Source organism: Exserohilum turcica (assembly GCF_000359705.1).
Source record: "Exserohilum turcica Et28A unplaced genomic scaffold SETTUscaffold_6, whole genome shotgun sequence".
Lineage (NCBI taxonomy): Eukaryota > Fungi > Ascomycota > Dothideomycetes > Pleosporales > Pleosporaceae > Exserohilum > Exserohilum turcicum.
In genome coordinates, this window is record NW_007360277.1 from 672,858 (window position 1) to 682,597 (window position 9,740).

General features: G+C 52.0%; 6 protein-coding genes across 6 annotated transcripts; 1 reads left to right on the forward strand and 5 right to left on the reverse strand.

Annotated features, from left to right (window-relative positions):
- Positions 1-523: 523 nt before the first annotated feature.
- SETTUDRAFT_22570 (uncharacterized protein) lies at positions 524-1,576 on the reverse strand (the record flags this gene model as incomplete). Its single annotated transcript, XM_008031160.1, has 1 exon — positions 524-1,576. One exon carries the CDS (start codon positions 1,574-1,576, stop codon positions 524-526), a length of 1,053 nt encoding a protein of 350 aa, XP_008029351.1.
- An 805-nt stretch (positions 1,577-2,381) lies between these two features.
- Positions 2,382-3,658, reverse strand: SETTUDRAFT_173337 (uncharacterized protein). The gene has a single exon (XM_008031486.1). The coding sequence runs from the start codon at positions 3,473-3,475 to the stop codon at positions 2,669-2,671; it is 807 nt and encodes a 268-aa protein (XP_008029677.1). The 5' UTR covers positions 3,476-3,658; the 3' UTR covers positions 2,382-2,668.
- Positions 3,659-4,545: 887 nt separating this feature from the next.
- On the reverse strand, positions 4,546-4,995 carry SETTUDRAFT_22572 (uncharacterized protein; the record flags this gene model as incomplete). The annotated part of the gene is made up of 1 exon (XM_008031161.1): positions 4,546-4,995. One exon carries the CDS (start codon positions 4,993-4,995, stop codon positions 4,546-4,548), a length of 450 nt encoding a protein of 149 aa, XP_008029352.1.
- Positions 4,996-5,696: 701 nt separating this feature from the next.
- SETTUDRAFT_22573 (uncharacterized protein) lies at positions 5,697-6,186 on the reverse strand (the record flags this gene model as incomplete). Its single annotated transcript, XM_008031162.1, has 2 exons — positions 5,697-6,100; positions 6,150-6,186. 2 exons carry the CDS (start codon positions 6,184-6,186, stop codon positions 5,697-5,699), a joined length of 441 nt encoding a protein of 146 aa, XP_008029353.1.
- A 1,985-nt stretch (positions 6,187-8,171) lies between these two features.
- Positions 8,172-8,447, forward strand: SETTUDRAFT_156330 (uncharacterized protein; the record flags this gene model as incomplete). The annotated part of the gene is made up of 1 exon (XM_008031487.1): positions 8,172-8,447. The coding sequence occupies one exon, from the start codon at positions 8,172-8,174 to the stop codon at positions 8,445-8,447; it is 276 nt and encodes a 91-aa protein (XP_008029678.1).
- A 294-nt stretch (positions 8,448-8,741) lies between these two features.
- Positions 8,742-9,561, reverse strand: SETTUDRAFT_165077 (uncharacterized protein). Its single transcript, XM_008031488.1, has 2 exons — positions 9,434-9,561; positions 8,742-9,373 (listed from the first exon to the last, which is right to left on the reverse strand). Exon 2 carries the CDS (start codon positions 9,311-9,313, stop codon positions 8,897-8,899), a length of 417 nt encoding a protein of 138 aa, XP_008029679.1. The 5' UTR covers positions 9,314-9,373; positions 9,434-9,561; the 3' UTR covers positions 8,742-8,896.
- Positions 9,562-9,740: the final 179 nt, after the last annotated feature.

Sequence of the window (9,740 nt, forward strand, 5' to 3'; positions counted from 1 at the left end):
CAGTAAGTTCAGAGATCTGTGATGTAGACTTGCCAACAGAAGGTGACTTTAACGCCACAATTAAGGTGCGGGTGTAAGGATCAGTATTAGGAGACATTGTAACGATAGATACAGACAAATCGTACAGCTACTTAGCTCAAAGGTGGGAGTTGCGCCAAGAAGAGTTATGCCGAAGCGCCGAGATTAGCGTGGGACAAAACTTTTGTGAGGCACCTCCGTACTTATAGCTATAATATAAAGTTACTAGTGAAATATGTATAAATAGAAATATATAGTTATTACTACTTACTTAATACTCTACTAGAAAATCTTATGATAATAGCTTTTGTATAAGGCTCTATAGCCTTATCTTTAGTAGAGCACTAATTTTGGTGGGGTGTTGCATCCGCTGAATAGTTGCAAGCACTGACCACCTACAGTACATGCTTTTCGGGGGCTTAGCACCAAATTGAAAGGCCTTCTCCATGTCTCGTGAATGATGCTAGAAGCATGGTTGACTTGTCAAAGCACTATCAACGCCATCTCACACGACTATCGAGATGTCCTCCTCATCAGAGTCCGCCTTGATTGCGACCTTGTCCGCTTCGCTGCTCTCCGCATCAATGTCCTCCACCATCACTGGCTTCATGCTTTCGTTGGGCGGGTCCGTCGCTTCTTCTGGCGTGCGAAAGCCCCTCAGCTTGAGCGTCAACTTGCCGTATTGCTTCACCTGCTCAATCCTGATCCCCCCTTCCGTGTCCTCATCGTCATCGTCGGCACTCTCGATTTCAAAGTCGCATTCGCTATCGCTGTCGCTATGCTCGCCCTCTATAAAGTAATAACGGTCAACTTTCTTCAATATTATCCCCCTCCACTTGTCAGCGACCGCCCCAGTCTTGACAAGATGTGCTCTGAACTTGGGGAAGCGCCTGTACAGATCCCGCCACGGCGTGACGTCCCACAGATTATCCTTACTAGAGCCGCTGGTCGACCCCGGCATGCTGATAGCTATCACATCCTGCTGCGTCCAGTGTGCCGCCAGCGCGTCGAAAAACAGCATCTGCAGCCCTTTGACAAGACCCCACATGTCTGGGATGCTCGAAGAGAAGACCAGTTGCGCGGCGCTGGTGCGGACACATATATATTCAATGTCGCTGGCTCGGATGAGAGAACGCAAGGCATTGGATTTGCGGGCCCGTGCAAGAGGCTCAAAGAGACCATGCAGTGCGCGTGTGGCTGCCCTGCGGTATTCGTCTGCGTCAAGTTGAATTCCCAGTAGACAGGCGTCGGTGTGGGCGCGGATGGAGCGGTATCCTGCGATATGTGTGTTGACGCTGTAGATGCTGGAGCGTATGTAGTCGACAAAGTCGGCGAAGGCATGGGGCGAGACGGTGGGTAGGTGGATTTCAGATATTGTGGGATCTTCGCTGAAGAGAAAATAGAAGAGCCAACAGCTTTCTGCTAGCGGTGCTTTGGAAAGTGTCCATGTTCGTTGGGTTTCAATGCCAACCGTCACGGCGATTGTGCTGGGGGTGTATACGACCGCTTTCGCCGTCGGTGCGGCGGATCTGTATGTGCGCGAGGGTTGAGATGACATTTTGAGTGAAGGTTTTGCGGTGAGGCTTTGCAAGAATGCTTTGGTCTGAACCTAACCGCGTGCCAGTGGGCACTGGACCCGTAGTCGTCCGCGGAGGTGTCGTGAAGGATTAAAAACAAATCCTCACAGCTGAATTACGGTAACACTCGACTGGTGCTATGGTAAAGATGGTCTTGCTCGGTACGGATATGTAAACGAGTGCAACGAGGTATGTGTGATACACGTGAAAAGTGACAGTGAAAGCGATGGTGAAAGAGAATCCGATGACGGTTTGAGCCGTCGGTTAGTATATCAGCAGGATAACTGACGGCTGCTATCGATGTACGCTCTGAATAGCGATGGATGTGAATAATGTGAGCCAAATGGTATGCGGTAATGAGATGGAAGAGAACTCTGGCTTTGGCAGAAGAGAGGACACGACACATATTGAATGGTGGCAGCAAGGGGTGGATGACTTGAGAAGGCGCTATGAGAGAGGAAGTGGAGTGTGTTGAGCACCGGGAAGTCGTGAAGCAGAAGGTAACTGTAAAAGTCAAAATTTCAGTGAGTGCCCTTGTGTTCTCGACCAAGAACGCAAGAGCTCTCGGACCGAAGTCACTGCGCTCAAGGGTCTGTTGCAGCTGCTGTAGCACCGGTTAGTTCTTCAATTCGGCGAGTCTCTCGTACTTCATTTCGCATCTTGGTGTTGTAGAATCGGATGCGACTGAGGTTGAAGCAAGATTAGATTATGGAGTGTGACCTTCGTATCATCGTAAGAGGGAAAGAAGAGAACTGTACACCAGTGAGTATTTCTCTTGGTACCTGTACATTCACATGATTGAATTACTCCATCAAGATTGCAGCTATGGCCTGAGCAGTCGATCCCGGTGTTCACTTCAATCCACATAGTTCCTGGAAGACTCACCAAGAGGAGAGACCCCAAGTGATGCTGGACGGTGATAGACGTTGATTACCGGGTATTCGCCATCATATCAACTACTCTTTCGTCTGTATATCGTTTTCCCAGCCACCAGTGTCGGGAGATTGGTCAATTTCCACGGGAAACTTTTCGAGACTTTCGTACCATTGCAGTGTGCTGCCGATCAAGAAAGCCTAGCTACCCCAGAAAGTACTGAGAGAAGCCTGGTACTGTGCCCAGCTGCGGGTATCGTATCCAAATGCTGGACACAAGGTGAATCCTACACCTCCAATCAGGTTCAGAGCTCCTACCCACCAGCCGAGTGTACGAGGCGCCGGCATCCACCATTTTGACTGAGTCTCGATCATGAAGAGAGTGCCGGAAATGATGAACCCTAGGCCACCAAACAATTGGGGTGTCCAGTAGAATATTATGGTGATGGTGCGAGACATGTTGTTGTAAATACCGGGCAGCGCTGTAAAACCGGCTATCCAGAAGACTGTTGCGCCAATGAGCTGGGAGAGCGATGCTAGAAAACCCAGATTGTGAATGTAGTGGGTCCGTAGCTCTTGGCTTGACGGCCACCAAACCCACTTCCGCCTCTTCGATGGTAGCTCGTGCTCCATATCCGAACGGCCGCTACCAGAAGATCGTCCTTTGTTGTGGGGATGAACACACCCAGACCTAGATGCACGGATTGCCATCAATCCACTGTCACTGTCTTCATGCGCCAAAGCTTGCTCCACAGCCCATCCAAAGCATCCCGACCTGCCCTCATTTATAGCTTCCGCAAGCAGTAAGAACGATCCGAATTCAAAGACGGTTGCTCCAATGAAAGCAGTTATGCCCCCGCCATATAGCACCTCATTCTTGAATTCTGTGTCCGGGTAAACCAACGGCAAGTAGACGAAGAAAGCATTGACAATCCAGAGGGCGCTGCCTAATGTAAAAGTATATGCAACATCGAAGGATATATCGCACATAGGGTAGTATGTGAGCATCCGCCATATGTTGCGACCGACGGCGCGGGCAGCCGAAGTTGGCCGTGGGGTTACATGCTTAGGTGTGGTGTATGTATGGCTTCGGTCAATGGCTATTGCGTGCCGTCCTTTGCGATCGTTTCGTGAGGTCCACTTGAACCGAGCCTCGGGGCGTGCATTGAAGCAGTAGTGGGCTCGTGTGGGATTGAGGAAAGGAAACGGGCCGGTAACATGACCGGGTACGGGATGAACTGCTGCACTGTGCTTTACAGGTTCGCGCTCGGGGTGAAAAGCTTCGTTGCGCTTTGGTTGGCGAGTACTTTGCGGCGGGTTGCAGGATGCCATGTTCGGCCGGCCGTGTGGCATTGCTGTGCTGCGCCGAAGGTTTTTGTCCATGGTCAGTTGCAATCTCCGTGCTGTCAGCACATGCAAACGGAATATTCCACCCCATGGCGGTGGAAGAGAGGTGGTACGAGCAGCAGAGTTGCCGGTTACGTCATCCGCCGGATGCGAGTTGGATGGCTATTGCCGTGCCAGTGCACTATTTCCGACGTGCTGAGTAAGCGGGATCTGGACCACATGATCATGGTCACATGACATATGTATGGATAGTCAGGATTCTCTCCACCTTGACCATGCAGTATATTCCTTCACTATACTCGGCCAATAGCGTTTCCAATATGGTGCCATGTTAGCTTATCTGCCTTTGTAAGCGGAACTCATGGTCAAGCAGTCTCTCATTATTGACCATCCGGCCAAACGGATACGAATAGATCATTCATCTGGATGGCAATACAGTATGCAAGACAGGCCGATGTTGCAAGAGCTGAACTTACATAAATAAAACGTACAGAGGACCTAAAAAGCTTAGCCGTAAGACGTTCATCATCGTAGCGCTGGTCAATATGCGCAAACACTATGTAATACATGACAGACACATCCTTGACAAGAACAAGACCTTGAAACGAATAAACACGCTATCCTTGGTCCAAATCGCTCCATACTCATCAAAACACCATTACGCCAACCTGCAAACCCATGACAGAACCAGCCTATGCTAGGGATAGTTTCATAGTGCCGACGCAGCAACATCACTTGTCCTCCTTCCTCAACTTCTCCCTTTCACTAATCTTCAGGCCTCTTATTAGCTGCCGTCCCATCATCCTTGAAAGCTCCTTTGCATAGTCGGTCATCCGCATACTTGACTTTTCATCTTCCGTCTTTCCCTCATATTGCTTTTCGCTATACGGTGGCGGCGCCTGGGTATACCGCGAGTACTCTGCTTCGATGCGCTGGTAATTTGATTTGTTCGAGGAGCTGGAGCTGGAGCGGGAGGAGTGTTCCGACGAGTGTGTAGAAGGGGAGGGGAAAGAATGGTAGGAATAAGACTGTGGGGTAGATGATTTCGTGGATCGCATATTTCGGGAGCCCTGGGACGCAGTGGAGCGTTTGCCGACTGAAGATGCGGAGTCGTGGCGTGATGATATTCTCGAAGTCGGGGTCTCGCGTTCGTTGACGTTGACTTCAGGGTAGTGGTCCATGGTCCAACGACAACTGGTCTAGTGTCGTGATAGTGTGTAGGGTTTCAGAGGCAGGATGTAGGGCCTCAACCGAATGTAAGTTTAATATAACTGTACGATTGGCGCCCCTGCGTACTGCAGCTATGATGCACTTTAAACGGTTGCCTGTCCACCCAGACAACGCCTGTCATGCCTGTAATATGCTAGACACGGACATGGGATAGGCCTGCAAGTCATAGCACATCCCCCGACGTCATTGTAGGGCCATGGCAGTCAGCCACGATCTGTTCATGGTGTTCCAGAGGCAAATGGGCAGCCAATCAGGAGATCATCGGCCCAACAACAAAAGTGCCATCGGGAGCCTGATTGTCTCAGCGGGCGATAGGTTGGCTGGATGCTCCGCGGGAGCGGCAGAGCGTTTAACGCGTTTTGGGGTTGTTGGCTGGGTGACGCCAGGAGGCATGGTTGGTTGCGTAGGTAATGTATCGAAGCGAGGTATGTGTGGCGTAGAGCTGGACGGGGCCGATGATGTCATTCATCACGATCACCGGGGCCTTGTCGCACAGGCAAGACCTGCAAGCTGAAACAAATAGCTGGTGGCCAAGCGGTGGGTATCTGCAGCGCGGACATTGCGCAGAACGTGATGCGGGATATTAAATGCCATGACGCTTTTAATATGACATGGCGTGCAGGCCAAAAGCAGGTACTCCATACCCACCGGCCTAAGCCCTAACTAGGGCCTTGACGGCATCCTTGAGCTTTCCCATGCCCCGTGATCTTTTCCTATGGCTCCTTTGCCGCTCTACCTCAATCTTAGTTGGTGCATTGAAATTTCCGCTGATCTGTCTCATCTCGCCTGGCGGTTTGTGGTGTGATGACGAAGGCGCGTCGTAGGCCTCTGCTGCTGATGAGAACCTCCTTGGGCGATCTGCATCGTCTCCGTTATATGAAGATCTTAAGTATGCGGAGATGACAGCTTGCGGGGCCAGATGATCCACTTCTGATGGTTGCCGTGGCCGTGGGGATGTTGACGTGCACGTGCGAGGTTGATGCGAGTCTGCGCGTTGTCGAATAGACGCAAGTTTCTGACTGTGATCTTCCGCGACATGGCTCATCGAATGCCTTGCTGGGTAGTGTTAAAGAGTGAGATCGGGCAGGGAATGGATGACGCATACCTTGAGAATGAGACTCTTGCCAATCCTTTCTTTCCATCTTTGTATATCCTTCAAACCGTCCGCGGATTGTACGCCGTTCGAGTGCGTATGAAGGATGCAATGCGCAAATGTGCAATAATAAATGGCCTACCAACAAACTGGACGGCTGCCAGAAACCTCAGGCTCCTGGAAAATGCCATCCTTTCATACTTGGTGGCACTGCCCTGAACACTATGATTCAACCAACGTCGTGCATAACAGCGCCCAACGTCATCGGTTCTGCTCCAACCAAATTTTCTTGTAAAGTAACCGCAACATGTTAACCGCGGATCGAAACCAAGACGGATAACCGGTCAGGCTAAGCCTTGTACGTCCGCCTACTCCAGCTTGGCTGCGGTAGATATTCACTCAAAATTGCCTTGCAAGTCGAGGATGTATTAGTAGTGGCGTCATCTAGGAGGTCGCTTGTCCAGTTGAAGCTGAGGCTTAGTGCTGTGAAAGGCGGAATTGTATGCAGGGCAGACTTGGCCATGCGCTGGTAGCCTCGCAGCTCGTGTGTACCGGTTGGCTTGCTGTGCATGGCTGTGAATATGGTCTGGCGAGGAACCATCGAGTGATGTGGGCGGAGCTCACGACAGGCGACCCAGTGGCAATGGCGGCATCAGCTGCGCCCCGAGAGGCTTGATGGCGGCGGGCCCATTGTCAGCAGTCAGGCAACCACCGAGCGGACGAGTTGGAGGAGGCTCATGTTAGTCAGGGCGTTAGGTTTGCAGTACCATGGGAGGCTTTGAGATGGCTGTTGCTGTGAGTCGGTCGACGTGGACGAGGCGCATTGTCACGTCAGGGTGAGGGATGCACACGAGGCAGGCGCCGCCACATCATGTGACCAGGGGCGCCCCTCGGCCAATATGACCACCTGGCAAACGCCAAACGCGTGCATAGCCAAAGTTATGATGCGTGGCATCCGACGAGAGAGGAAATGGCCCAATGTTCACTGTCTGACCCGCGTATATCACGTCTGTTTCATCCCTGGTGCATGCAAGGGGGGAGGGCCGCACCAACACCCGGAGGCCCATCTTCGCTTTTTGGCCCATGCAACCCCTTCCTCCGTTCCGCGCATCCACAAAAGTGGCAACGAAAGGCTTCGAGAAGACGTCTTTGCAGACTGCGCTTCTGTGTGCCTGAGCAAGCAGGCCCAAATACCAAAGACAGCAAAGAGTGTATTTCTATGACAGAAGGTAACCGTGGCTGTTATCCTTTTGGCAGTAAATATAGCAACGTAGAGCGACGGGCGACGAATCAGGCCTATTGGGGAGAGCGTAGAGCCAACGCACCCGTATGTGGCGCAGCGGAAGGCCCCGGCTGGCCTAACCACCACACACGTCCGCGCCTGGTGGGGGGGCCCTCCGAGATGATGCGAGCGCGAGCGGCAGCTGACGCGGTTTTTACTTTCTCAGAAACGGCGATCGGACTGCCCCTCGATGCCGCCTACTTGTGGACATTCTAGAGCATTAAATAGGAGAAGGGGAAGGCCGCCATGATCATGGCGCGTCCCGTAGCAACAGCCTCCAATACTCTTTTGTTTTGTTGGGTATTGGAAACAGCAAAGTACTCAAGCAAAAACCACTGGTCTACCACGTCGTCGCGACATTGCGTGTAGGACGCAATTCATTGCTTCTTGCTTGAGCATATAGGTATGTCCTTATATATCCACGACCCCTCCTCTGGCTAGACCACGGCCGCCTGTCAGCCTTCGCACCTGGCAAGCATCATCCCTAATCACCGTCGTTTCCAGGGTGTATACGGCGCCAATCGTCTACTCCACACCTCGCCCGCGTGAACGTTGCGCGGACGAGCAGGCCGCCCCGTCAACAAACACCCTCCAACCGCCTTGGCATATAAACAGAGGGAATACGAGGTTATACCTTTGCACTTACCACCGCCTGCCGCTGCCAAACCCACCATCATCTCTGTCCGACTCGTGTCATTACCAGTCCCCGCCCGCCCGCCTACAACAACGATCATCATACACGGCTACCCAAAATGGAAAACCACACTACCCAATTCTCGTCCAATTGCTCGACGCCCAGTGAGCCGACCACACCCGTGTCGCCTGCATCCTCAACCAGCAGCTCCTACTTCAATTCGTCCACCGAGCCCCAGGTCCCGTTCCAGATCATCGTTACCTTTGACGGAAAGGTGCGCGAGATGCTGCGGATAGAGCGGGGCGAGAGTGCGCCCGAAACACGCAAATCGCGAAGAACACCCAGGCCAAGATACTATGCACGGAGTTCGGAGCAGCCGCTGAGAATGGATTGAGCTGATAGCGTGGAAGGGCTCCAAGGGGCCGAACAAAAGGCGTTCATGATTGGAATGAGTTCAGCACGGAGTTATGGTATTGGAAAAATCGCTCACAATGTCTGTAAAGGGCCTTTGAAGCCGTCACATCTATGCTGCGTTAATAATTGTCAATGTTGGTTGTATGGGTTTTGTTGTGGAAATGTCCGTGCCTCTCTGCGGATTTCCTCATTTGAGTCAATCAATCTTGCTTTGACCATCTTTGTTTTTTAAGAGTAGTAAATTTAAGATATTCACCGTCACTGTCAATGCTCTTCTGGCCAGCTCAGCAGTGAATGCAATGTCCGACTATACGCTCTGATGCTTTGCTGACCAGGCTCCGATGCGCCATCGTAGACTCTGCCGAGATTTCGGGGTCATACACTCAAAAGAAAAGAACAAAAGAAGAAAACTGGTAGACTTACGCATGGCTAGTGTGGAGCTCGGACTGAACCCTCGACCTTTTCGACAAAGCTCTTCATGCTCTCGCTAGTCTTACGTAACATCGAGCTATTGCTGCTAAACCAGCGCAGATATGTCGAACCAAGTGCCGAACAACTACGCCTACAGGCGTACAGGCATTCTCGTTTCGTCAGGCGATTATCGGAACTCACGGCTAGGCCGCGGAAGCTCATGGCTTCTGTTGGGGTCGTTGTATGGACAGGATCATCATGTTTCACCGTGCCATCCTTGACCTCTGTCTTCCATTGTTGTGTTGCGACTGCAGCCCAGCATGTGGTGACGCCATCGGGAAGGCTGTCGAGGGGATTGTGAGGGATTTTCGACTCGTGAAGCGTCGGTGTCGTCGGAGCAATGCGCAGTGTACGCTGCTCTTCAGCGGCAGCCATTGCCACCAATACACTTTAGAATCTTGGCTTCTTCGTCCGTCTTGGCCTCGAACCAGCGATCTGGACCCTCTTAGTCTTGTGGTCAGGCCGATCATGGCCCGGGGGTTGTTCTTTGCGTACCTTGGAAGCTTTCCCGAGACATCCCTCAGAGTTCCCGTATCTGTGGGCTTGCCGCAAAGGGAACCAGAGATGGCGCAGCTTCTATCACATTGTAGCACTTCCAGCTGTGGAACCGTCGTGAGGATGGGAAATGATTGTGCAGGTGCGGGGAGTGGTTGCAGAGCTCAGCGCTGAGGAGTTGCACGAGAAGCTGCTTGGACGTCCTTAGCGCGCTTTCTATTTGCATACAACAACCTACTTGGCCGCACCTTCCTCAACACCCCTGTGCGATCACGCATCCCGGGAAAATAAAAGTGAAAAAGCAGAA

What these genes read in the sequence shown, in the direction of transcription:
- SETTUDRAFT_165077 (XM_008031488.1), bottom strand. Translation starts at nt 9,313, where the DNA reads ATGGCTGCCGCTGAAGAGCAGCGTACACTGCGCATTGCTCCGACGACA.
- SETTUDRAFT_173337 (XM_008031486.1), bottom strand. Translation starts at nt 3,475, where the DNA reads ATGCTCACATACTACCCTATGTGCGATATATCCTTCGATGTTGCATAT.